This window comes from Aythya marila (genome assembly GCF_965140915.1).
Source record: "Aythya marila genome assembly, chromosome: 3".
NCBI classification, from domain to species: domain Eukaryota; kingdom Metazoa; phylum Chordata; class Aves; order Anseriformes; family Anatidae; genus Aythya; species Aythya marila.
Window position 1 is genome coordinate 14,979,882 of NC_139044.1, and position 27,788 is coordinate 15,007,669.

General features: G+C 37.8%; 1 protein-coding gene across 1 annotated transcript in view; it reads left to right on the forward strand.

The window, feature by feature from the left end:
* Window positions 1-206: 206 nt before the first annotated feature.
* Window positions 207-27,788, forward strand: part of NRXN1 (neurexin 1) — a 715,037-nt gene continuing 687,455 nt past the window's right edge. The window contains exons 1-2 of the mRNA XM_082756025.1: window positions 207-277; window positions 3,846-5,317. Coding sequence (XP_082612151.1) covers window positions 4,579-5,317 — 739 coding nt within the window. The 5' untranslated portion in view covers window positions 207-277; window positions 3,846-4,578. The remainder of the gene's footprint in view (window positions 278-3,845; window positions 5,318-27,788) is intronic.

Consider the following 27,788-nt stretch of genomic DNA (forward strand, 5'->3'; position numbering starts at 1 on the left):
GCAAGCGGCAGAGGCAGCCCCCGGCCGGCCGCGCCTTCCCCGGCCCGCGGCACGCCGCGCAGGTAAAGGCGGAGCGGCGGCGAGGAGGACGAGCCCCGCTTTGCGGAGCCGGCGGCGGCGGCGGCGGCGGAGGAGGAGGAGGAGGAGGAGGAGGAGGAGGAAGAGAAGGAGGAGGAGGAGGAGGAGGAGGCGCGAGAGGCTGGTGGGTTTGCATGCGGCGTTGTGGAGAGGTAGATGGCGGGGAGAAGAGATGGTGGAGCGGAGGGCGAAGTTAAAGGTTGGATGCGGTAATTTATTATCCCTTGCAAAAGCGGGTGGGGGGTGGGATCTGCGAGGCTTAAGGAATAAAATCGATCTGCTGCATGTTTTCCCTGGCGTGAGATGCTTTGGTGAAATGCGAAGCCGGGGCAGCGACGGGAATGAATATCGCAATATGATTGTTATTTCTCGGCGGCAGCCTGGAAAAGGCGAGGGGTTTGTGCAGGAAGTGCATGGATAATTTGGGACATTTTCTATTGTGAGCCAGAAGAATGAAGGCAGCCGGCTTCCTTGATATGTGTTTGAAACTGTTCAGGTTCCTGTTGATGGTACGCATTTTTGAAGGGGTAAAAATTATATCATAAACGTATTAAAATAAATACGTCTGCAGGCTGGAAAGGTAGCAAAATCGATCATTCCAGCCGCCTGGGAAAGAACTTGATTCTAGAAATTACGTAGAAATGAAGGGAAAAGATTAATGAGGCTGTTAAGTCTGCTTTTGAATTAGAGCGCTTCTCCCTTTGGCTGCAGCAAGGTTGTTTTTCAGATCCTTTTATTTCATCCGGTAATTTGTGAACTCTCTGGTCTTCCCCGCACCCAGAGACAATGCCGTGTATTTTATACAATAAGGATTCTGCCAAGGATTGTGCATGCCAACCGACCTGGCATTTATTAAGGATTTATTGACCTATGGGTGTCTCTCTCTCTCTTTCTAATTTGAAAAGGCTCAATCGGGGCACCTGTGACTAAATCATAATTTTTAAAGAAAAAATGGTTGTAGGGGGGTTGGGGAAGCGTATTAATTGACTGTGGAGGCACTGAATGCAATAGCTACATTTATGTTGAGCTGTGTGGATTTCTCACCACATACATGTGTATACATATGTACATCGCCGGGAGGGATATCTGGTAATTTAGATGGTAATTTAGACCCCATTTGAGACATATATATCTTAAAAAAATTGTCCTCCTTTGAGAATGAAAGTATCCCTCTGCTTTGGAAATGACTAGACAAGACAGTGCTGTTTACTGGCAGTGTGTTTAAATTATATCGGCAGTAATAAGTAAGCAATTGTTTTTTTTTTTTTTTTTTTTTTTTTGGGTATTTTTCCTTTTCAATCTTTCAATTCCCCCCCCCCCGCTTTTTCTTTTTCTTCCTTTCTTCCATTCCCTCTTTGTCTCTCTTGTGATTTTTTTTCTTCCCCTTCCTCCTTCTCTCTCTTGCTGGTGCTCTGCGTGTGAGTGAGAGGGGAAGGCAGGCGCGCCGCAGACAGAGGCAGGCAGCGGGCAGGGATGCTCTCGAGGTGGGATCCCCGCTCGGCGGCTCTCCGCGGACACCTGTAGGGATCGCTCTGGCACGCACGGCGGGCGCGCACACACGCACACGCCCGCGCGCGCGTTCCTGCCTGGCTCCCCTCCCGGCGCACACCACAGCCTCCTGCCACCCTCCTGCCGTGCTCCGCATTCGCACTCGCACCTTTGCCTCTTCCCTCCGTGCTCCCCCGCGCAGGCACCGTGCGCGCAGGGAGCCGCGCCGCCCCGCTCACCTTGCGCCCCGGCCTCTGCCGCATGCACTCCCCACCCGTCTACCCCCCTGGGGCTAACCTTTCCTCTCCCCCCTCCCGCCCCCGCCCTCTCCGGGCTGTGCATCCCTCACCTCTTTCCCGGGCCTCTTCCTCTCCCCCCCGCAAGCCATTTCCCACGCCGGCAACCCGCCCGCGCACGCTGTGTGCCCCCCAGGACCCGCCCCGCCGCATCCCATCGCACTCCACACCCTCTCCCTCGCCGCTCCTTTCCCTCCGCCGCAGCGGGTCCCCGCGGCCGCTCTCCTTCCCCCCTCCCATCCTCTAGTGCACCCACTCGTGTGTGGCCCCCCCCCCGGCTCCCACGTCCCCCCGCCGATGCGGAGGCTGCGGGGCGGGGGCCGGTGCGGAGCCCCCGGGCGCCGCCGCCCCGTCGGGGCCGCGCAGGGCGGAGCTGTTCCGGGTGCTGAAGCCCGAAGCGGTGCCTGCTGCGGAGCGGCGGCGCGGTGCTGTGCCGCCAGCCCCCGGCACCCCGACGGCGGCCACCGGGAGCCGGGTGGCTCCGGATGAGCGAGGGTGGGCGGGGGGGGAGGCCGCGGGTAGCCCGGCTCCTTCGACGGGCCCTGGTGGGCACCACTTTTTTCGGAGGAGCTGCAGGATGTTTGGTATTGAGAGGTGGAAAACCTGGGTCTCTATGTTGCCCTGCAGTGCACGGTGCTGCCCGGTGCTGGTTGGCACGGCTGGGCTCTGCCCATGAAGTTTGGGGGGGGGATTCTTGTCTTTCTTTTGCTGCTCTTGCCCGCCTCGCATGTGACAAATAATAAAAATAAACGTGTTGACATTTAGAGGAATGAAATTAAATATAAAGAGAGAGTAGGAGGTGACTTAGCGGCTCCGAACGTGTCAGGTGCAGGCAGCTGAGGTGTGTGCCTGTTTTCGAGCAGGTTTTTGCTCTGCCAGGCTCGTCCCTGCCCTCCCGCCCTCCCCCACCAGCCCAGCAAAGGGCTTGGCAGCCGTTCTGGACGTGATATTTTGCCTAAGTGCTGCTGGCTAAGAAGTGGGAGGGAGGTGAAGGGGAAGCAGTGGGTGAGGGAGGTGTCGGAGATCCTCTCCTCCATCAGGAGAGATCTGCTAATACATACCTTCCAGAAAAGATACCGCGGCTTGGGGGAGAAAAATAGAGAGGGGAGCCTCTCTGCTGAAATGCTTTGAATGCAGAGACCTCTTCAGAGGAACAGAGTGAACTGTGGCATATGTATGATTTTTAAAACGGAGAGTGTCCTTTTAAATAAGGGCAACTGAATAAACATACATAAAATGCTGCAACCCATTTCAGAGGACTAACACCTGGGATTAGCTGATCTGCATTGTGAATAATGTCAACATCAGAGCTGGCTTGAATTGGATTTTCCCTGCCATAACAGAGAATATCAGCAGCAAAAGAAATCAGGTGACAGGGAAAAATGTGGTTTGAAATTTTCAAAAAGCCTTCTAAGAAACCATTGCAATTCTTTCCTCACCCCATGAAAATAAACCAGTAGGTGTGCCACATATGGCGAAACCTGCCAGTTCCTTCTGGGAGCTCAGTCCACTTTATATGTTTTTGAGCGATAGTAGAATGAACTAGAACCAGGCTTGGTATCATCATCTGAATTAATAGGACCCTATAGCTTCACAGGTGCAGCTATTTCTATAAATAAATTAAACCATATAGCGGGATAAATAAAATCTCTTCAGGATCCTTTTCTTTTGAACATCAGTATTGTAATAAGAAAATATGCTACTAAAGTATTTCAAAGTTTTGGAATGGTAAGTAGTTTACATATAGATTATTCCATAAAAATGCAATCTAGTGTAAGCATTTACATTAAGATTTAAGTTTAGCACTGCACGTTATTATGATTTCTCAGTAACTCCAAAATTACAGCAGCAGCACTTCATTTTCCTAACGTTGAACAGCAGTTCAAATAAAAAATTAATCACAAATGTACACTATTGATCAACTTTATGATTTAATGTGTTATTAGTCATCATTTCTTATTATTCTGTTTCAATTCCTTGCAGATTAGAAACAAAAACAATAGAGGAATTCACCCCCCTGGATCTTAGTCTTGGCCTTTTGCAAGCAAGCAGAAGAGGAGCTGTCAGGCTTTGCATGTCAAGTAGCCACTCGGCTGTTTGACAGCTTCTGGGTTTCAACCCCATTGGGATTGAGGCAGCTCAGGAAACCATGAGCGATGAGTCCTGTCGTCTGCTGACGCTGCTTTAGCACCATGGCAGACAGTCCGTGATCTGACAAGAGGATACGTCTTAGGGAGGCAGCACTGGGATCGGTAATTGGCTTCCTGGGAAACTACAGCTGGTGGATAGGATGTAAAAAGAGGTGCACGTATACTGGGATATTGCTGCAGTCTTGGCGAGCTACTGGATCCACTTGGAAAAAAAGGATTTTGCCACCAGTTTTGGTTTTTCTCCAGCTTTGGTAATGTTGGCTTTGGGGAAAATTTCTGCTGACTCACCCAGCCCCAGACATCTTTTGCCAAGCCTGGCTGACCAGTGAAGAAACCCACCAGCGCCTTCTCCCCTGTGGCAGACCGGTGGGGCACCTTCCCTTCCTGGTGCCCCACTTCATCCAGCGGGGCACTCACAGCCCCCCCGTCCCAAGACGGGGGTGAGCGTGCCTGAACCTCCAAGCGTGGCTGGTGCCCGGCAAGATTTTACCCTGTCTGCCACCGGGGCCCCAGCGCCGCCCCCCGCCGGCACTGCCGCCCCGCTCACCCGTCCCAGGCCGCGCAGGATGGGGGCGGCACTGGTGCGGCGTGGGGGCTGCCTACTGCTCTGGCTGGCCCTGCTGTTGGGCTGCTGGGCTGAGTTGGGCAGTGGGCTGGAGTTCCCGGGGGCTGAGGGGCAGTGGACCCGCTTCCCCAAGTGGAACGCCTGCTGTGAGAGTGAGATGAGCTTCAACATGAAGACGCGCAGCTCCAGTGGGCTGGTGCTCTACTTCGATGACGAGGGCTTCTGCGACTTCCTGGAACTCATCCTCACCCAGGGTGGGCGGCTGCAGCTCAGCTTCTCCATCTTCTGTGCTGAGCCCGCCACTCTCCTGTCTGATACTGCCGTCAATGATAACCTCTGGCATGCTGTGGTCATTCGCCGCCACTTCAAGAACACCACACTGATCATCGACCGGGCTGAGGCAAAGTGGGTGGAGGTGAAATCCAAGCGGCGGGACATGACTGTGTTCAGTGGCCTGTTCTTAGGGGGGCTCCCGCCAGAGCTGCGGTCAGCGACACTAAAGCTGACGTTATCCTCTGTCAAAGACCGGGAGCCCTTCAAGGGCTGGATAACGGATGTGCGGGTCAACTACACACAGACATCGCCAGTGGAGAGCCAGGAGGTGCGGCTGGATGATGAGCAAAGCCGCCTGTGTGCCCGAGAGGACGTTTGCCTCAACGGGGGCGTCTGCTCAGTGCTCAACGACCAGGCCGTCTGTGACTGCTCCCAAACAGGCTTTCGGGGGAAGGACTGCAGTGAAGGTAAGACACCATCTTAGCTTGCCCCACTGCCCCCTTTGCGTAATGGAGGGGACGGGTAGGAGGCCAGGCCTGCATGGAGTTTCATCTGTACAAGTGGGTCTCGTTCCCTTCCCCACTGCCTCCCTGCTGCCTTCCCTCTTCCTTGCCTTCCTCCCCCCACGTGTGTCTGTGGCAGACCATGGTGCCATCACTCCTCTGTTCTCTGCAAGGGTGGGTGATGGGAGGAGGATGCCATCTGGGTGTCTTCCCACAGCAAAGTGTGATGTGGAGTTGTCCTGGGCAGAGGAAGGACAGGGCCTTGGTGCCAGGTGGCACCCAGGCAGGAGGGGGTGGCCGATGTCATGCTTGGCTAGAGTCAAAGGAGGGGGTGGGCATGCTTGTAATGAGCAGCTGGTGGCAATTAATTCTGGGAACGGGAAGCGACAGGAAGAATTCTACTAGTTTAAGTGCAAAGGTTACCTGGGTTTATTTTTGTAGGGTAGTAGAGACCCAGAATCTGATTTATATTGATATCTACTTCTATTACAACATTGGAATAAAACCAGTGATTTATTTGGGAATTCTTTAAATTGTTGTTGGGGAGGAGAGGGACTAGACAGAGGATTATAGTTTTATACAAATGTGAACAGTACTTTGCAATGTATTCAGACATTTGGAATGCCAGGCTTAGAGAGAAGACAAAAGGGCATGGGGGAAATATATACTCGAAGACTACAAAATTACTGGGTATTTATACCAAGGAAGACAGCTTTGAAAAACAGCAGTTTCCTGAATCCCATCTACAAATAAATCACTGAGTAAAATATGATTCATATTCAGTGGCCATTGGTTTTGGTGATTGGAAGGAGTGTGAACATTTAATGCAGATACATGTAGGACTCTATTATTTGGCTGGTAAGGGTACCATTGCTTGAAACTACTTAAGCACAGAGGGTACTCATGTACCCTCATATGTACCTACAATAAAACTTAAAGGTATACGAATGAAGTAAGTACAAATGTAAAAATATAATCATGTCAAAATTTGAGACCGAAGACCTGAGTGTGAAATGTAGAAGGTAAATATAGATAAGATACTATGTATGCCAAATTAAGATATTCACTGAGTGGCTACAAGACATTTATGGCTGAATAATTTGCCTTTATTATTTCTATCAAATTTCACTCATTATAAAAAAGAAAACATCATTTGTGCTTTATTATGTAACATCTTCTGTCCTTAGTGTCAGTACCCAAAACACTACAGTCATTTTACATCTTGTTTACTTTATCAGCTGTTTATCTCTCATCTGCCATTCGTTAAAAAAATCAAAGCTTATTAACTTTTTAAAATAAGTAAAAAGGAAATGATAGTTTCAGAAAATAAGAAGTTTATACTTTCAGTTGCACACAGTCCCAGAAATTGTAAAATGAAGTATCTTCTATATTAGCCTAAATCATGTAAATGTATTTAGTATTTGAATGTAACTTTTTAATATGTATACATAAAATATTGAGTTGTCTTAGCATCTTAGAGTTAGACCCTATTATAAACCGAAAAGCAAGTTCAGAGGGGTAGCAGTTTGATTAAAGTGACAATGGTCATTTATATATTATTGAAAAAGATATGCAATTTACATTAAAGCTGTTTATTTAAAATGATTCTGAACATGTAATATTTATATGAAAAAGTTTATATAATTGCATGTAAAATAAGTCAGGGCACATCTTGTCTTTAACAGAATTAGTAAGATCATCAGGTATTTTTAAAGAAAATTTTTACGTTTAGATTGAACCTTAATGGAATACTATATATGTTTTTATATATATATATATATAAATTATATAGTGCTTGTAAGAAGATGACAGTCAAAATAATTTTGGAATCCCCCAAATTAGGATAAAGTATTGGCTTCATTCAAATGATAATGCTTTTACAATTGACCTCAGTGGGATCAAGATTTCCCTCACACCTCCCTTTACCACTAAGAAACCTTATAAAATAATAGCAAGATGTGTAATTTTAGCATAGTCTCATCATAAAGTAATCAGATTCCAATTTCATTTGAAATAGAATACAACATTTCCACTGTCAGCAACATAAATGGAACTGTTCCTGCAGTTTGTATCTGTTGATTGAGAAAAAATAACTGAAACCTATCAGTCAGGTTTGATGAAGGGTTTAGTAGCTTCTCATATGTGCTACCAAAAATACTGAACTAATTTGTAAAAACATTGATTTAATCTTCTGAAATATAAAAAGGCAGAAGGACAAGTCTGTCCATTGCGTCTATCAGGAAAGAAACCCTGGCTACTGTTGTCTATTTCTCTTATAGCCAACATAGTAATTATGATGTTGAGTTAACGATCTTTTGTTCCTGGAATGTGTAAATTTTCCACAAGCTTTAGCAAGAGGTTGCCATTAAATTTCCCACAAGCCTTAGTAAGAGGCTGCCGTTGCGTAGGATGGAGGATATATATAGCAATTCATATAGCAATGAATTTGAGGGGATCTTCTGAGATCTCACGCTCTGTCTTTTTAGCTTGTTGGCTAGAAATGGTTTAAATATGAAAGGTACCAAACTTACCATTTTTATCTGAGATTGGACCTAAATGTTCTAGTACCAAGCTTACCATTTTTATCTGAAATTGTACCTAGATGTCCCAGTTGGTACCTTTTGCCTTTAAGGTACCATTAGTCATTAAATAGTCATTAAATTCTATTTTCCTTTGAAATATATATATATATACATATATATAAAAATTTATGTAATATAAGCTTGTATTTAGTGTGCTTCTGCATCTCTGCCATCTGTCTAGGTGCAGAGTTTAACGTTCAATGGTATAATGAGAACTTTAGAAATCAATAATAACAAACAAACAAAAAAAACCAACCCTTTCAAAAATTTTGATCCTGACTTGCACATTTGAGAGATTTGAAATAACTGATTTAAAGAGTCAATGTTTCAGGTCGTAGGATGCATTTTTGGTGGCATTTAAGTTATTTTCAGAGAGAGATTATCACTAAATTAAGAGATTATAAAATCACTCTTTCTTTTTTCTTTCTTATGAGGTAAAGTTTTCTTAAAATAATGAAGTTTCACCAAGTTTTATTTGTTTTGAAAAACCCATATAACTTACTTCTAGCAATATAACTTACTTCTAGCAAGCTTAACTGTCCTTGTAGCTGTCTAAAACAGGAGTAGCTTCATTTATTATCTGAACTACACCAGTGTAAAACCTAGGAAAGAATCAGATTTATTATGTTCAGTCATGTTCTTTGTTCCAGTAGTTATAAACTCTCTTCAATGGGAGCTTTGGTATGAAATGCAGAAAGAGTATTGGAGTTTTGCTTGAATATCAAGGGCATGCTGCCTACAGCACAGAAAAATATGATCTGTAGCAGTTCTGTTGTGAATTAGTCTTGAGTGCTTATGGGTAAAGAGGCTTCTAAAAGAGCAAATATAAATTTCTGTTTAATACTGAAACAGGCAAAAGAATATTATTTCATGTAATAGCGACTCAGTAGAAATAAAAGTACATAAAATTATTATAAATTTTGTTAGAAATAAGACTAGCATTCAAGTAAACCCTGATTTCCATATCAATTTTCTGATAAATTTTTGACATACACCACAACCTTCTCAGCGAAAACTGTATTATTTGATGAAAAGAATCAAATTGGTATGGTTTGATTTTATTATAAGGAGAACTGCTTGGTAAAAAGACTGATTTTAAGAATCAAATTATTACTGAATTGTGTCAGGGTCCTAGAAGGTAAGGAGAATACATGATTTCCTACGGAGAAGGAAATACTCTGATATATACATGATTCCTAAGGAGAATACAGTGAGCCTTCATGTTCTTCTTCCCATTTTGCTTCTTATGTTAGAATTTCAGAACAACAACAACAAATTATCAAATCACTCCAGTAAATACTGACCTTCTGACTTTAGACAGAATTTATATATATTATTTTCTTTTTATCTTCATTTGTATATAAATAATGTTGTCCAGTTTCCTGTCCAAGAAAATATAAAGATACCCCTGAAGGAGGAAATAAAAAGCACGTAACACACTTTTTTGGGAGATGTTCCTCATTGACACCAGCTTCTTTTTCTTTTCTGTATCTGTAACTGTTTGAAAAAAAAAAAATTACGTATGGGGTGATTTATCTTTTTAAGATATAGCTGGTCTACTTGTCTTAATATTAGGTTGATATAGAGGCAATTACATTGTGAATTCAAAGCCTTCCTTTTTAGAACATATTTTATTTTAACTGTCCTACTGAGTTTCTGTTTTGTGGAAAAATTGAGGACTGTTCATGCAGCTGTTCACTGTAAGAGATACTCTTCCTTGTCAGATATTCAGAACTTGATGCCAGCTATGGTATGAATTGTGAAAGGGATTTTTTAAGGAAGCAAATTCCAGATGTCTTAGGCTAGCCAGCATTTAGATTTGTTTGTTTGGGTTCTGAATATATTACATGAATCTTTGTTGTGCATATTTGCTTCTTCATGTTAATTTTTAAAAACTCATCCAATATTTATATCTCTTTGAGAATTTTCATTTTATAATTAATTCAATTCCCTTATGTCTTGAATATAAATATATTTTGGCATTAATTATATTTTTTATGAGATAGGTGTTTGTGCTCAGAGTTGTACTATTGAACTCTGCAGATACTCAATCTTGCAAGAGTAGGCACTTCAGTCTTTATCCTTCCTGAATAGTTAGCTAAATATACATGTACTATGGAATAGTAAATACTGAGTAAATACCGTGAGCAAAACTTTTGTTTTGATTTACACTTCAGAATCTTTATCTAAAACACTCACCTCTGTTACATGATCTGCATGCTGAATTTCTTGTCAGTGCCAATAGCCACTGGGATGATGTTGATATAGGAGGAGAAATGGAAATCCACAAGAGACTACACTAAAATTCTTTTGTATTTACAGATTAGATTAGTTTAACTCAAATGTGTAGATTTTATTTAATATTTTTAGTGTCTTTTTTTTTTTTTTGTCTGACTATAATCTTGAAGACAGGTAGTCAAATAATCCCCAAATTGTTCAAAACTATGTTAAATGCATTCAGTTGTATGCAAACAGAATGCTTATGTCAGTTTAAAGCAGAATTTTGCACCATTTTCCTAATGAAAGCTGATATATTATTTTGCTTGCCAGGATTTGGCATTATAGGATATTGATTTCAGTATCTGCGTTGTGTAAAATCACAGCAATTTAAATCCTGTGTCACTGGTAATTAGGAGTTGGCAGTCTGTTTTATATTATATTCTAAGAAGGTTACTTGTTGAATATAGCTAATCCTTTCAAAATGCTGATATTGAAATGCTTCCAAAAGACCACTTATGCATATAGCATACATCTTAGTACCTCAAATCAATAGTATTTTATGCAGTGAGATTGTGGCTTCCCTTTGTTCCTAGCTGAGATATAGGGCCCATGTCAATTTTGAATCTATATTGCCAATTGTAAAATGTTAATATGCTAGAAGAATTTACATCTAGCAGCACAGGGCATTGTGTCACATTGTCAAATTCACTCTGAATTTTAAAATTACTTAATAAAATTACCTATATTTTAATGTAATTATACTTCAAGACTTACAGGCATTTTGGACCAAATGCACTTGATCTTTTGTGAGCTGCAGGTTGGCATGCTCAGAGCCTTTTAAACATAGATGCTAGCCAAAGAGTTGTGGGAAAATGTTTGGATTACAGAACACATAATTTTATCCCCTAGTCATTATTGACCTGGCAAGTAAAACCAATTCCTGACTGAAATAGCTTGACGTTGAGGCTTACTTTATCATGTACAATTGTGATAATTTACACTTCTTTTAACAAACATACCAAAATTGGATGATATTTTAAAACAAAAAGGTTAATCAACGTCTTGATGGAATTAATGCAGTGCCTTGTCTTCCAGAGAACTTGGTGTTACTTTCAGAAAGTATGAAGCCATGCCAGCTTCTGTAAAAATACTTTGATTAGTTTATTGTGCTGAAGTTGAAGTTGTGTACCTTCATAAACACATGATTTTACAGCACAGTGAAGGGCATTCTGAGTTGTTGTATATCATGTTCTACATGAGGAGTGAATTGCAAAGACCAAAATATACTTCCTTCAGGGAATGATTTTTTATAATGTGACAAACGTACATTTAGCTGTGTTGTTAGTGTTGTTATATATAAAACTGACTAGTAAAGTAGATAGTATCTATGATACATTTATTTTGTTCTACTCTGTCCAGGAATCATAGTAACCTTTAAAAAAAATAACATAGTTTTTTTTTTTTTTTTTTTTTCCCCCACAAAGATGGGCACTTTCTCTACTGACTCTTTCTGTTTCTTTACTGTGGTGATGGTGTCTGAGAGTATCACAAGCACTTTACTAGCCTGTATTATACTGTCATATATGCAGAAGTCAGTCTTTCAGAAGCTTGGATTCTCTGCTGCCAAATAAAAAGTAGTTGCATCTAGTGGGTTCCTGTAATGAATCGTTGAAACCATTCTCCTGGATTTTGCTGTACTCAGCAGAGCCAAAGAGCATTTCCATGTGTAAAATACAGCAACTAATGAATGAAGTAGGAAAAAGGATATGATTTTTGCAATGCTGCCTCCATGACCTTAGCCAGTTTATGCCACTTCTCCAGTTTCGTTGTTGTTGATGATGATTTTTCTTCTTATTGTTGTTGTTTTGCTTTGGTTCATTTTTTTTGCTTTTGTTGTTATTTTTATTTTTATTTTTTACATCTCTTAAGGTTAAATTGCTAATGCTCCATACAGGATTTTTGTTAGGATTTTCTTTGTGGCAGTCGGGATCCTGTAATATCAGAATTTCTATTAGTTGAAGTCAAGACTTGAAGCTCTACAATAGTGCAACCTTCTAAGTCTATAGAACTGATACTTAATCAGCTAGCTTTAAGTTGCCAGCATTCTTGCTACTTATCTACCCATGGCTCAGTGTTCAGAATACTGTGTTTCTTCATGTGCGCAGCTGGTCTGAATGTGTCTTCCATTAGTCTGGCTAGACTTGGAAAGACTTCATAAATCCAGATATTTATCACCATTGATGTGGTTGTCACCCTTTGCTCCACCCTCGTGAGGCGTTATTTAGAATACTGCATACAGGTCTGGTCCCAATTACAAGAAGGATGTGGATTTGTTAGAGTGGGTCCAGAGGAGGACCACGAAGATGGTCAGAGGGCTGGAACCCTCTGGAGGTGTTCAAGGCAAGGTTGGCCCTGGGCAACCTGATGTAGTGAGTGTTATCCCTGCTGATTGCAGGGAGGTTGGAACTAGATGATCTTTAAGGTCTCTTCCAACCCAAGCCATTCTATGATTTTATGGTGATTTTATGGCCATCATCATCATTGTTGTCATCGCTATTATAATTTTTAAATTTAATGTATGAGCATGAAAAGTGCTATAAAAGTAAAGTTATATAACAGACTTTGATTTCCATTTAAGGGACTCTGTAATTTGTGAAAAAATCTGTTTTACCAAAAAAGTGGGAAGTGTATTCAATAGCATCACTTTGGTAGTTACTGCCACTGCAAACAGAGAAACAGTGTATTTTGCCTATGTAGGGGTTATATACTGACAATTCTATGTAGGTGTGCAAGTTGCAGATTGCTTTAAATCTGTGGCACAATATATAAGGTCTTCAAACGGAAAGGTCTGACTTTTTGTTATTTTTTGTTATTTTGTGCATTGCTTAAAGGCAGAGAAATTAGACCGATTCTTCCAACAGTGATTTCTTTTTGTAATTAAGAAAATATATACAGTCATTACGGAGGTTACTGACATTACACTATACAATTGGGGATGCATGCCACAGTTCCAGAGCTTCAGAATTACATCTTCATTTCTGATACAAAATGGCCTTTATGTTCATCTTCTTTCCCTTCTAAGCTTTCTGGCTTTAACAAAAGACATAAAATATGACAATGTCAAAGGAAGTATTTCAGTCAAGAGAAGACTCCTTGAGAAAGATTATATATATTTCTTAAAAATTATATGTACTTCCTTTTTTAAGAAGCATGTAGAAAATCACAGAATTAATGAGTAGACATGGGATGAAGATCTGCATCTCTGTATTTTAATTTTCTTTAGAAGCTCATCCTGATTCTTCTTTGCCTGTTCCCAGAGGTAACAACAGAAATGCTGATGTGTGTCAGCAATTTGTGCAATGGGTGTCTAGAGAACAGCTGTGATGAATTTTGCTTTAGGATGAATTACAGTCTTGTGATGCAAAAATAATATTATTAATAAAAATCTGAGAATCAGGTCCCGATGATAGTTAAAAACAAAAAAACTCTATAGCCCTTTTAGGAAAGACATTCTCTACTCATTCTGCACTAATACTACTATTAGTACAGCAGTAATAAAAGTGATATAAAAAGTCTGGATTCTGCTGATTTTTATGCATCAACTAAATGCATAAAAATTTATGCATTTATGCTTTATGCATTTGTAAAATCGGACTCTTAACCTGAAAGGTCCAGGGACAAGAGGAGGAGAGGCTAATGAGACATCTTCTTCCCAGACTCCACATACCACTATGTCTAAGCACAGTGAATTTCAGGTATTTGTAACAGGATAGGCAGATGCTTCTCATGATGCCATCTTCTAGAAAAGCAGTGGATTTTTTTAGGAAGGTTCTACAAATATGATTGCTGGCATTGAGATTACTAATTTTTCATTTTCTTTTTTCTCCTATTTTTCCTCATCAGAGGAGACACAGGTGAAAGAGGATGTTAGAAACCACTGCCTATATGTCACTTAAATTTAAAACTGTCATGGGGAGTTATAAGAAAGATTTGTAAATAGATTTTTGTAAGAACTGATTAATGCCTCCTGATACTCCTGCTACATTGTCCTTATGTGAATGTTGCTGAACTTCCCAGGACGTGATTTTCCATGAAGTTCACTTTCTGGGATTTACTGGGGGAAAAAAAAAATCTGAAATACTATTACATTGAAAAAAATATTTTTTATTTTTCAGAACATACTGTTTTTCAGAGATAAATTATGAACAGTCTTACAACATCAAACAGAAGATCTGCCTTGTTTGGCTAAACATTTTCTGAAGAACTACAAATACAGATTTTATATTCATACATAAATAATTCCTACTTAAATGTTATGAGAAAAAAAAAATCCTACTAGTTCACCAGGAAGACTGGTTGAATATATTGGAAGACTTGAAAATATTTCTTTCTTGGCCCCAAATTTTATTAGTTTATTGGCCCCAAATTTTATTAGTTTTCCATAAATGCTCTCTCAGTTGTGGTCTTTTCCATGGATTTCTAGTTTTTGTCACTCTTCTTCATCCAAAGGATTTGAAGGAGGGGCTAGATTGAAAGTTATTTACAGAACTGTGAATTTACGCCTTTATCTCTGTGGCAGTTAAACAAATTAGTTTCTTATTATAAGAATGTATGAAGTACAGCACTTTTTATTTTTGTTTTCCTCACAAAATTTTCAAAACTCAAAATCAAAAATATTTTTCAGGTTCAGTTAGTTATGAGAAAAATAATTTCACACTATTTCTTATTCATATTTATGTAACAAAGAAAGTTTTAATGACAAAAAAAAAAAGTTAATGTAATAGAAATTCTGACCTACCATTCATGCAAATCAACTGGCAAGCACATTTTCAATATTTGAAAAATAATTAACATTCAGAGATTTTATCTATTCTCTTATCGTCAGCTAAAACGTATTCACTTGTTTTATATATCATTTGAGTCTTTAAATAAACATTTTCTTACACATTTTAAGTACTTACATCACTCACATTTATAAGAGACTAATTAAACAAAGCTTTGTTATTTAGTCATGTAGTACCAGTTGTGATATATGAGTCATGCTGGTGAATTTTGTCAATTTTGAACCATAGAAGCATTCACAGGAATGCAAGTGAATAAAATTTCCTTTCCATTTCTCCCCTACTTAAAAAACATAAACATACCTATTGGAATTGGAAAGATAGCAGTCTAAGTTGACGTTACAACAGGAGTTCAGAAGCAAAGCTACCTTCAATGAGTGGTAGCTTTCATCTTTTTTGTTGCATGTATTCAAGGGTGAAATTTGTTGCATGTATTCAAGGGTGAAAAATGTGAAATTCTTCACATTTGCATGAAAAAATAACAAAAAGCAGTTAGTGATGCTGTAGCTATTGTCAGGGAGATATACCTAAACCAAAAAGCATGCCTCTGAGAACTTACTAACATTTAGTTATTTTGATGGTGTATTTTAACATGGGCTTATTATTCCTGGATAGCCTAAACGTATAAGGTGACAAGTTTTGATGCTATTCACCTTTACTCTTTATCAGCTTACTCGCTGGAAATTTGAGTCATCAGTAGGATCTCTCAGTCAATTAAAATCATTAGTCCAGGTACTTCTGTCTGTGTAAATCAGGATTGATGCCTCTTGAAGCTAATGCATTACACCATTGTAAAATAGAGGAAAAGTCAGAATCAAGTCCTCTGGTTAAAAATAAAAATAAAGATCTCTTAATTCTAATAATATTAAAACACTCAAAACCCTCAAGAAGCAATCAGGCCTAACCTTGCCCAGTACTATGCAATATTACTTTGTGATCTTTTTAGAGGTTTCTTTTTGTCATTCAGATGCACAAAAGCATTTAGCCAGCACAAAAATGACCAAAAGGAAGCTTTGCTTGCATGTTTCACATACCTTTTTTTGGAAACAACAAATACTTATTTGTCTCATTAGTGTGTTTGTGTTTGTACAGGTATGATAGGAACTACCAATGCTACTTTCCCTTATAAAATTACAAATTAGTGGCTAAAAAAACCTTCATATTATAATCTCACTACCACCTCCATAAGTGTGCCGTATTAAAATGTTTGAGGTTTGAGAACAGCCTGTAATGTATTTTTCCATCCATGTATTTGAATTATTCTTCACACTCCTTTCATTGTTCTTAGATACCCTTTTGGTGCACAGGTTTCTAAAGCATAGCTCAGTATGGCCAATTTGCTTCTTCTCTAATCAACCTAATTCATCAGTATCAGTTTAACATGTATGAGCGTACTACACTCAAAAATCTATGCTCTGAGAATATTACTAAGTTTCAAAATAATATACTCAGAAGCTGTGGATTGTCAGGATAAGGACAATCTACAGTTTTAATTTCATCCCTTTCTGAGTACCCCTTATGAAACAATCTTTAATTACATGATCATATACCACTTCTTCCTCAAGCCTTCTTCCTCATTCAGTGCATAGTCTGGATAATAAGTTGTTCAGCATTTTGTTTTCTTCTTGCTGTTCAGTGTGAGCCTTATTTATTGTCCATATTCAAAACAGCTCTGAAGAGAAATTATCAATTTTTCCCAAGGCTTTTCTAAGTTTCTCATAACTACAATGTCTAAGCAGCTGTGCAAATATTAAAAATTACACAATATATGTAAGATGACAGATGCTATTATCCGAGTTGTAGGCAAAAGAGACTGCAGGTAAAAACATTCACTAATACTGAGAACACAAGCTGATGTTTTCCCACTACTTCACGTTTAACACTATACATGCACTATAACATCAAAATATAGCTCCTATTGACTTCAGATTATATCTCTGAGGGTATAGTATTGCATATTCTAGAATATCCAGCAAGGCAAGTTCCCAGAAAATGCAAATATCTTTAACAGCATAGGGAATGACCACCCAGAAAATGCCTGGCCTTAGAAACCTGAGCAAAATCACACAGAATTTTCAGGACAGAAGGGGGTGGAATGCTTCAAAGGAACGTTCGCCTCTCTTTGGTATGTGGTACACCCTACTCCTTTTTAGCAAGGACTGTTGTAAAGCAGGGGCAGGTATACTGCTCATTGTCACAACAGCTTTCTTGATTACTCAGTCATTACTTACTGCTAAGAATAGACCTCTTTTGCATACAGAAGACTTATGGACCCTCTGGAGACATTAAACTGTTTAATTAAAGGCTATATCATAACATATATGAATAAAGCAAATGGATCTAAGTTACGTAAGAAACCTTATGTCTCAGAGCTGCTATTTTTGACATCGCAACAACACAAAAAAAACATTACTGAATTCTAAAAGTAAAGTAGTCAGTGTATATAATGTTGTTTATAGTTTTTTTAGACTACGCCCACCCTTACACCCCAGCCTCAGCTATTGACTTTTCAATCAGGAAGCATCCTTTCCACAGCACCTGCTCCCAGCAGGGAGGCTGCAGAATGGCTGACACTTCCCCTACTCCAAGATCAGGTACTGGTACCTACCAAATGCTGCAATTATCTAGAGTTTCAAATGAAAGGCTCAAGTTAGAGTATAGAACCACAGTCCAAATAATTTTCCAGGAGTTTTCTGATAAAAGACAAGATATGTATCTCTGCAAGCACTGTGCGAACAGGTTTTTCTAGAAAGTTTACAACTTGAACAGATTCTAGCAGGTTTTCAAAGGTTTGGCAGAAAGCTTTGAACCCTGAAAGTCAAGTCACTCCTGCCCAAATGATTTTTATTTTTCTGCTTCAAAATAAGACTGAAGTCAAAAGGAATCATAATAAAAATGAAACTTATTCAGAGTTCCCTTGGGGATATTCTACTGCTAACATAAATGTCGTGTTTTCAGCTGAGCTGTGTTTTTGTTTGTTTGTCTGTTTTGTGACTAAATCTTTTTTTTTTTTTTTTTTTTTTTTCTTAATTTAATAAGTAGAGGACTTCCTTATTATTATGGGTCCCTCTCAATTTACTGTAACTGATCTTACTCTGAAGTATGTGTTTTATAAAGAAAGAAATCAAGCAAATTAAAAATCTTATGCCTAATTTTTTTCAGTATGTTTCAGAATCATTTTTCTAATGAATTGACTGAGTTAACCTTTAAGAGACCCATTTCATTGTTTAATAAAGTACACAGTATTTGCACTTGCTTCTTCAATGTTGCAATTAAACAAACAAACAAACAAACAAAAACGTATCGATTTTTCTTAAAGTTTTTATGTAGAAGTTTTATATGAAGCAATAGTGTAGCTGTGAAAGAATGCTATATACAGAAGAGCCATAAATGAAGCGCTATTCTTTGACTTGACTAGCCTATATTCTTAGGACATTTCTGTCTTTATGAGAGACACATTTATTAATGTCCCAGGAGCCTTGAATACACCTTCATTATTTTTGTCCTTGTTTAGAGATAGTTTCTTTCTCTACTTAAAAAATAGCCATTTCTCTATTTGTGTATTAAAAAATTATGAAGATTTACAAAATACATTTTTCCTTTTTGATTTATATTTTAACCACTATCTTGTACCATTTGACTATTAAGCATGAGAATTAAAAACAAACAAACAGGAGAAGCTGAAGGCAGATTAATGTCACGTTTTGCAGGAAGACAGTGCCGGTCAAAAATCCCAGTCCTCTCCAGTACTATATGACCCCCTAAAGGTTGTTTTTTGCTAAGCACTGAAGGAAATATGAAGTAATGCACTCTCATTTTACTGTCACTTAAAACATCCATAGCTCTGCAAACCTTTTTTTTTTTTTTTCTTTTGAAACATACAGGATAACATTCAAAGACGGAAGTAGAAGTTTCCTACTACTTAGACGTACTGGACTTCTCAAAATACCAGCTTCTGTGATTAATTACATCATTCATGCATTTCATAAATTGGCAAAAAAACTTTTCTCAGTTTAATAGAATTCTAGAAAAAACTTGTCCTGAATGCAATGTTTTAATGGCTCCCAAATTTATAGATAGATAGATAAACAATTGTTGATATACCATCTATAGCATCTCTGGGGTCTGTATGAGTAAGATTTATAAGTAGCTATTTTTCAGTATTTTAAAAATTAATGTAATTTTTAGTTTAGCCTAGGAATTTTCAGTCACTTGTAAAACAGCACATGAAGCAGCCTGCTTTAGGTGCAGCTAAGAGATGAAAACTGTATAGCCATTGCACTGAGGTTGTCTTTCAGATCTGCCTGCATAAACATACATGGAATCATGCTCTAGCTTGGTCCTGCTACAGTGGTTTGGGTAAAGAGAAATCATTTTTTGGGCAGCTAATTGTTAATTCCAGATCACTTGGATAGAGCAGTTACTCACACAGTTATGCCACTTGATCTGAAGGAGCAAATGGAAAGGAGTTTTTTGAGCACCAGCATGCAGCAGCATAAGGGGTGCCAAGCTCTTATGCTCAGCTGCATCAGAATGGGGCACATGACTAGGCTCTTGTTTGCACATCTTTGAATTTCTGTCTATATTGCTGTGATTGATTCCTGCAAACGATATGGATTTATCAATATTCTTGCCAGAAGAATTATTTAAGGAATTTCTTGGAAGTATTAGGAAAACTTTCAGTGATTTGGACATAGGTTTTATAGGAGTCTGTTTTCAAAGACAAATAAGGCAAAATTTGGCACTAAATAACCTAGTATCTGTACGGTACTATATGTTAATAAAAAACAAGAAGTTTTTAACTGAGCTTGGGAACTGGACCTCCATTTTCTGTGAGTCAGTGGCATCACTTTTAATAATCTCAGAAAACCTCTCAGTACTGAAACTTCCATACATGTCAAAAATATTTTTGAAAGTTGCTTTGCTTTTTGCTGCATTTCAAAACAAGCTCCTAAATTTTATTATTTCAATCTAGTTTCAATATAATTTGGTGTTCTCTCTGACTTTATATAAAAGTTAACCTGCACAACTGGTAATAAAATGAGACTGGCAGTAACATGCAAACAAATTACTGGTAACCGAAGAAATGAAGTCAGGGGAAGAAAGCAACTTAAATATCAGAAATATTTTTGGATAGTGTACCATGCTCAGCAAATTTCATTATCCCCTAGGGTGCACCCCAGAGAGTGCACAACAGTCTCGGCACGAGTCATCCCATACTTCTTATTGCAGGATGTTCTTACTGTGGTAAGGAAGTACTTACTTGCTTGGTAAGAACTGTATGCTTCATAACATATGACCAGCTGCAAGCTCTGAAATGTTGGATTCCTTTATGCAATCATTTTAATTTAGATAGTGATCTTTAATTTTGCAGTTTTTTTTTTTTTTTTTTTTTTTTTTTTTTGTGTGTGGAATTTACTACTGTTGCAAATAACTTACTATGCAGAAGGCCCTTTTTTAGGTTTTAGGTTTGGACCCAGATATTATTTCTTCTTCTTTAAAAACTGGAGCCTTCAGAAATGATTACATCAGATGAATGGTAGACATCTGGAAGCATAAAATGGAGAAAAGGAGAGATGAAGGACTAAGAAGTAACTAAGTACTGGAAATGGGATTTGGAATTGCTATTTTATATTCACAATTCTATTACAACTTCCTTATTCAAGTATTTAATCTCTCTCGTAGTTTTTCATCCATACAATAACATTAATAATATTCACTGTCTTCTTCCTATTCTCTGTTTTGTATAGTAATGTCTGAGATTTTGCTCCATAACAACTTGCACTACTAACTACAACAGAAGTGGGTTTTAGACATTACAGATTATACAATATCTGTAATGTCTAAAATGTCTTCAGATGGAGATCGGAGATTGGACTGGAGAAAAAGTAATAAATAAATGTTTGCAATTTAGGTTATTCTAGATTGCTCTAAGGGCAGCAAAGTTCCTGGTATAGTCATATATATTCGTTATAAACATTTGTTCTTTTTTTTGGCTCTTTTGGATACTCTCTTTGGGCCCGTATTATAGTTTATTTCTCATAACAGAACATGCCAACAAGACCTGTTAGCAAGATTAATATGTCCTTGAATAAAATGGTATTTGTTAATAGTATTTGTTAATGGTATTTGTTAAAGACATCTTTAACAAAACTACCATCAAAATATTCTTAACTTTATCTTGCTTGCATCTTGCAAAGATGGTTTTTGGAAATGAAGTGAAGACCTACCAAAATACACATAAGATTGTATTTTGGGGGGATCAATGTTCACAAATAAAAATAATTTTCTTAGGTGTAGTGGATTATTGTACTGGAATATTGCTTGTTGATGATATTGTATGAAGAATTTTGGAGTTTTCTGGCAGAAAGTCTTCATAAAACAACATAAAAATTTAAAATTTTGTGCATGCAAAAAGACGTAAGGGGAGAAATAGTGATTTTTCATGAATACTTGAATGAAATATTCTGAATATTCTCAAGCTCTCACGTCAAATAAAGATAAAAGCAATTTGTCATCTTTTTTGCCCCTCATAATCTAGAATGCTTGAAAGCTGTCTTAATTGTTATTTTCATTTGTACTACTCATTTTGGTTCATGCTTGTGAAAAAGAGAGAACAAACAGAAGTTAGGTAGCTTGCTGAGGAATGTAGGCACATTTTTAATTCTTCAACGTCCCAGTTGGATGTGGAGATAACATCTAAGTTTTATTTTATTTTGTTTTCACAAGGACCTTGTTGATTTTGGCTCCTTCATGAAGGAACATTATTTCCCAGCACTACTCTTCTGGAAGTTTTCTGAAGCAAACAAATATTTTTTTTTGCAAACCAGAATATATTGTTTGAATGAAGTTATGTTAACTTTTTTTTTGAGCATAAATTTTTATTAATGTAATATCAACATAATAAGAAATTATTCAAAATCCCATTAAATTTTTAACAATGCTTTTTTAATACCCTAACATACAAATAATTTGCAGTGGCAGATCAATTATGTTTTTCAACAACAGCAATGAATTGTTCTTAAGCTAAGGATTTATGGTCTATTTTAGCAAGAGAGTGTATTCAAGGCTAAATTTCATTTGGAAAAATAACAAATTATACCCAGTAAAGAACAGTCAAAAGAAAATTCTTCTACAATACATGTGAGATTAAAACAAGGGCTTAGTGGAGCATTGTTGTCCAATTCCTGGCAACCTGCACCAGATGTCCATGCTTGAGCAGGGTCCTTGGACCAGATGACCTCCAGAGGTTCCTTCCTCCCTTGACTGTTCTGTGATTCTGTGATTTTTCAATGAGTATAATATGTTTGCACTATGAAAAAATAAAAATTGGTATAAGCGGTTATAGCAAACTATATGAAATTAAAAAGAAAAGACATCTACCTTTTGTTGTGAAGGTACACCAGACCTCTGAGTGACAAAATTAAGTAGGTATTTTTAGCTCATTGGTAACCAGTCAGTTGAATATCCAAAAGAAAATGAAGGAATCTACAACTCATGTATCTCCTTCAAAACTGTAAAATAGAATTCATGCTTCTGTAAGAGATGAGATTGCTGGAAATAGAATGCAAGTTCTCCAGAGGGTAAGACTTTCAAACTCTCCATTTTGGTCATTCTTAAGGAGATTATCAAAAGAACTAACCATATAGCCAGTCTGGAGGATATGAAATGTAGTAGTAAAACAGCAGGATGCAATTGGACGATTACACAGTTTTACTTAGAACAGGTGCTTTCATGTTATATTTATGGAGTGACCAAAAACTAGTAACTGATTGCAATGCTAAGGTCAGAATTTGATAGCACTGCATTTATCTGATCTTGGAAATGCTGATGTATAGCATAAAACTTTCTTAAAGGGTATCCTAAAACCTAAGGTCTGAATCAACTGAGATTATTCTGCTTTATGTTTATTTGTCTGTCTATTGAAACAAAAGACTCCCTCCACTGCTCCCACTTTAATTTACATCTGCTTCTTTTTGTAGCTATGCACAACTAAAAAGGACCAAATCCAGTAAGCTTCTGTTTCCTCAAGTCTTTTTTTTTTTTTTTTTTTTCCAAAGAGGATGGTTCAGACTTCAAAATTTGTGGATCAGTGTAACCAAACAGATACTTCTATTAGAATACAAGTCCATCATAAAAGAAGGCATTTGCACTCATTTCAGTCTAAACTGCCACAAAACAATTGAAGTTTTATCTCAGCACTGTGTGAAGTGTGGACCCGCATAAACATGATTATTTAGTCTGAACAACTACATTTTCAGAGGCTTTCCATAAACCAAATTGTTTCTATACATATTGATATACAAATATCATTATGCCAATTTGTGTTAATCTAATGAACCAACATGGATTTTATCTGCCATAGATTTTATGTTCCAGGAAGATACCAGATTATTGGTCCTGGTTTCATTACAGCATCACTAAGGGCCTTCAGGTCAATATAAACATTTGTTGAAATGTGTTGCTAACTCTGCTGCTGGAGACCGTATAGTTCCCACTGAATATATTCACTATTTTATGCCAAAAAATGCCTTGCAATCTTCTGTCCATCATTTCTACAATCTGTTAATATCTCTGTGACTGTCAGCTGCATTCATATCATTACAGAGCAGTACATCCTCCTCTTTTACTTCACGTACTATTTAGGAAGATATACCTGTTACTATCTACTATTCTTTACTTTTTTTTTTTTTTTTTTTTAAATGAATATAACACTCATCTTCTCATGTTGATCACGTTTTCCAAGAGTGACAAGATGTCTAAGATTCTTAAGCAGTTTCCTCTTAGCATTCCCTAGTTATCATATTGTCTGATTTGCATTGCTGATTCTTTTCTGATGTTGAACCACATTCCACTAAAATTTCCTCCCTCAGATATTTCATTCTTATACTAAGTCAGACTGACTCACATTCCTCAGTGAATGATATTTAACACAGTGATAAAGATAAGGAAATATATGTAGTAATAGTCATTGATTTCAGATGGTTTATATTACTACGGATGGCCTCTACAGTCTTGAAGGAATATAGGAAATATTTTACTCCTTTACAATCTCCTTGAGTGTCTCCCCTTACTGCTAATTCTTCCTATTTCTGTTCCTTATGAGTTCCTTTTCCATCTTTGTTCTTGTGTGCTGATCCTTTCCAGTTTTCAGTGGTGTGGGCCTCTTCATTTCAGCTTTCCCAGTTTTGCCTACAGCCCATGTTTTCTATGCAGTTCTGACAGGCTTACTGTTCAAGGCATTGACTCTTTTTGTTCAAATTATTTATTCTTTGCATATTTTTAAGACTTTTTTTTTTTTTTTTTTTTTTTTTTTTTTTTTCCTTCAGACCACTGTCTCTGGCCTTTGGCTGCTCCTAGTAATGATTTCTTTCTCAGCCACAGTGAAACCTTTGAAGTTGGTAACTCCTACTTTAAGGAGTAATTTCATTTAACTTCTTTTCTTGCTCTCTCCCAAGGTGTGATTTAGATAGCTTTAACGTGGTGGTATGTTGTAATGCTACATAATGTAACACAGGATACATTTCATTAAATACATATGACACAGTTTCTTATAAATATACTGAGAAAGTGACACAAATGGAACAGTGCAGTACCTGGATCACCTCCTCAAAATTGTTAATTCAGTTCATACAAGAAATCCATTTCAGTATTACAGAATTTTCATGTCTTTTATGTCAGACTGGAGGAAAAAAGAAAAAAAAAGAAAAAAAAAAAAGAAAAAAAGGAAGTTTAAGTTAAATTGGCTACAGAAGCTATTTTAGGTACCCAAGTTTGGATTCCATACAGAAGCAGCATGTCTGTGTTTTCTAATGCACTCTCTGTAATGCACCTGCTGTTGTTTCCTGTTCTTTGAAGTGAGGTTCAAATGTGCAGGCAGAGAAGTCTCACAAGCTTTTCAGGGGACAGAAAATGCTTCAGCATCAAAAGCTGCCTGGGACTGCCACAAAGTGCAGCCCCAAACCTGCAACTGCACATGAAGATCAGCAGATAAAGTGGATGCAATTTCATTCTAACTGATGGACTCTAGGACCTATGGTCAAAAAGCTAACCTTGCTTTCATTGTATCATTCTAGCAATCACTTCAGCTGTGGAGAGGTCCAGCTGAGCTATTAACAAAAGCACTAAGGCTTGATTTTTTTTTAATTTATATTTTTTGTCTTTATAACCAACATAGCTGGGGAAGTAAAACAAAATTGGTCCAGAAATCAAGGGCAAAAAGGAACAAATTAATCAATTTTCCTTATTAGCAATACATTATACATCACTGAGAAAAAAATTAAAGGAATGAGAAAAGGTCTAACAATGTAGTTTATAAATTGCAGTTTTCATGTTTTGAGACATTAAAATAAATTATTGTCTATAAAAGATATAATGGTATCACTGAAGGTTTGGAAACACTGTCCATCATTGTCATTTCTGAGGGGTTATATTAGCCTTTCCCTCTGTAAAGATTTTGTGTTCATCATTTGACAATGTGGAGACCAGGTAGCCTGCATAAGTCCAAAATGAGGCTGAAGCTAGAAGAAGCTGAGGAGCTCCTTATGATAGAACTTCCATTGGTTTTAGCAGTGTTTTGTCTTATACTTCCCACAGAAACAGAGGATTTTCCTTTGTTGTAATTTCTCTCCTTGTCAACAAAAGAAGGAAGAGAACAGTCAATCCCCTAGCACAGAAAACATAATAAAAACATAGGCTAAACTCTGTTTCCAACCTGAGATAATTAAGGAGGAAGGTAGTCAAGGTCCTTCAGCATCAGCTAACAAAGAAAGAAAGCATGGTAGAACATTGTGTGCAAACTCAGGAGAGAAGGAACACATTTCTGCTTTTAACATTTGATCTTCTTTACTTTAACCTTTAATTACATCAGTGACTGTATGTATGAGAGGGGAATTAAAGCCTATTCTAAACTCTGAATTCTAAAACCTGTTGCTCTATAGGGAGAAATAATTTATACAGTCCTGTAATCCAGGAATTTAATTTAATGAGCCTTTATGCATGTAAACAAAGTTATAGCTCTTCTTAGCTATTGCATAGCTGTTCTGTAAACGTGGCTGGGGTGAAACAAAGCCGAAGTTGTGTACAGCTTTGGGGATCTTACTTGGATTTTAAGGATGGTGATCCTGTGGTAATTGTATTCAGACTTGTTAAATTGTTGCTTGACTGCTATTCTAGAGCTACCAAATACATGTATATGCTTAGACTGTGATCAGCTGTCCTTGTTTAGGCTGGGATAGAGTTTATTTTCTTCATAGGAGCTGAAATAGTGGTATGTTTTGGATTTAGTATAAAAAGTAATGTTGCTAACACAGCAATCATTTAGTTGTTGCTGAGCAGTGCTTACACTGAGTCAAGGACTGTTTGGCTTCTCATAGCACCAATGAGGAGACTGGGAGTACACAAGAAGCTGGGAGGGGACACAGCTGACCCAAACTGACCAAACTGTTCCATATTACATGCTATCATGTTAAGTAATAAAACTGGGGGGGGAATTGGCCACGGGGCTGCTATTTCTTGGGGTCTGGCTGGGCATCAATTGGCTGGTGGTGAGCAATTATGTTCTGCATCAGTTGTTTATTTATTTATATATCTATATTATTGTTATTATTATCATTAATTATTTTTTATTTCTTATTAAATTATGCTTATGTCAACCCATAAATTCTCTCACTTTTACCTTTTTTGATTCTTTCCCCTATCCCACTGTGAGGAGGGACGGAGTGAACAGTGGTGTGATGCTTAGCTGCCTGATCGGTTAAACCATAATAGCTAATACTAGTTTCTCTACAGTTCAGGCCAAACAATTCAATCTAGTCATTTCTTAAGCAGAGGAGGTATGAAAGGAAGTAGCCATGATGTATATCCAAAAGATTAAAAGAGAATAAATGGTTTTGTTGAATTTTGTCAAGGGTAAAGGATTCTTTTAAAATATGAAATAGGAATCAGCAAATGTGATGTATAGAATACAGAAAAAAATGTGTCTCTCTTATTCACATCTTTTACACCATCTCAAGATGATCCCTACTACAATACCAAAACCTACTACAATACCAAAGAAAATCCATCTCAGAAGGCGTTTTCTTTGTTTTGAAGCACAAACTTACTGCAATATGCCTCCTTATTAAAATATGCTTATACATAGCTAAGCTGAATGGAATTTTTTATGAAGTGATTCATCATTAGAAAATGATTGAGAATTTAATGAAATACTCCCACAGAAACATGTCAGATGGAACAAAGATTTCATCAGAGATAATCCTCATCTTAGCTGAGAAGCAGAGAACTGTATCCTTGCAGAGCCAGCAGTGTAGTGGTTAGGGTATTTATCCTCTGCTTCTTGAATAAATATATTTATATTTCTCACTAGAATAAATTATATATACATGTGCAAATGCTTTTCATATCAACACATACAAATAAAAATCACAATAATTATTTTATTCCCTATTTCCCCGTAGTCATAAAACAAGGTGGAAAAAGGGGAAAAAATGGAAAAAAAAAAAAAAGAATCAAATAGTCGGGAGCTTCCTGTATAAGTTTGTCTTGAAAATAATTTGCATATATTTTAACCTTATGCAATAAGTAAGTTTAAGCCAGTGTATTTGTAAATCAATATCAGGGCATTTTATTTATAGTTTGTGTTGACGGAAGAATAATAATAGAGGATGCTATGTAGGTCCTGTTACAAGCTTATATTTGAGTGACTTCCTTTAGTATTTATGGTTTGCACTGAAAGCCAAGACTGGAACAAAACATATATAAATATGTCACATTTTTGCATGTAATTCCCAA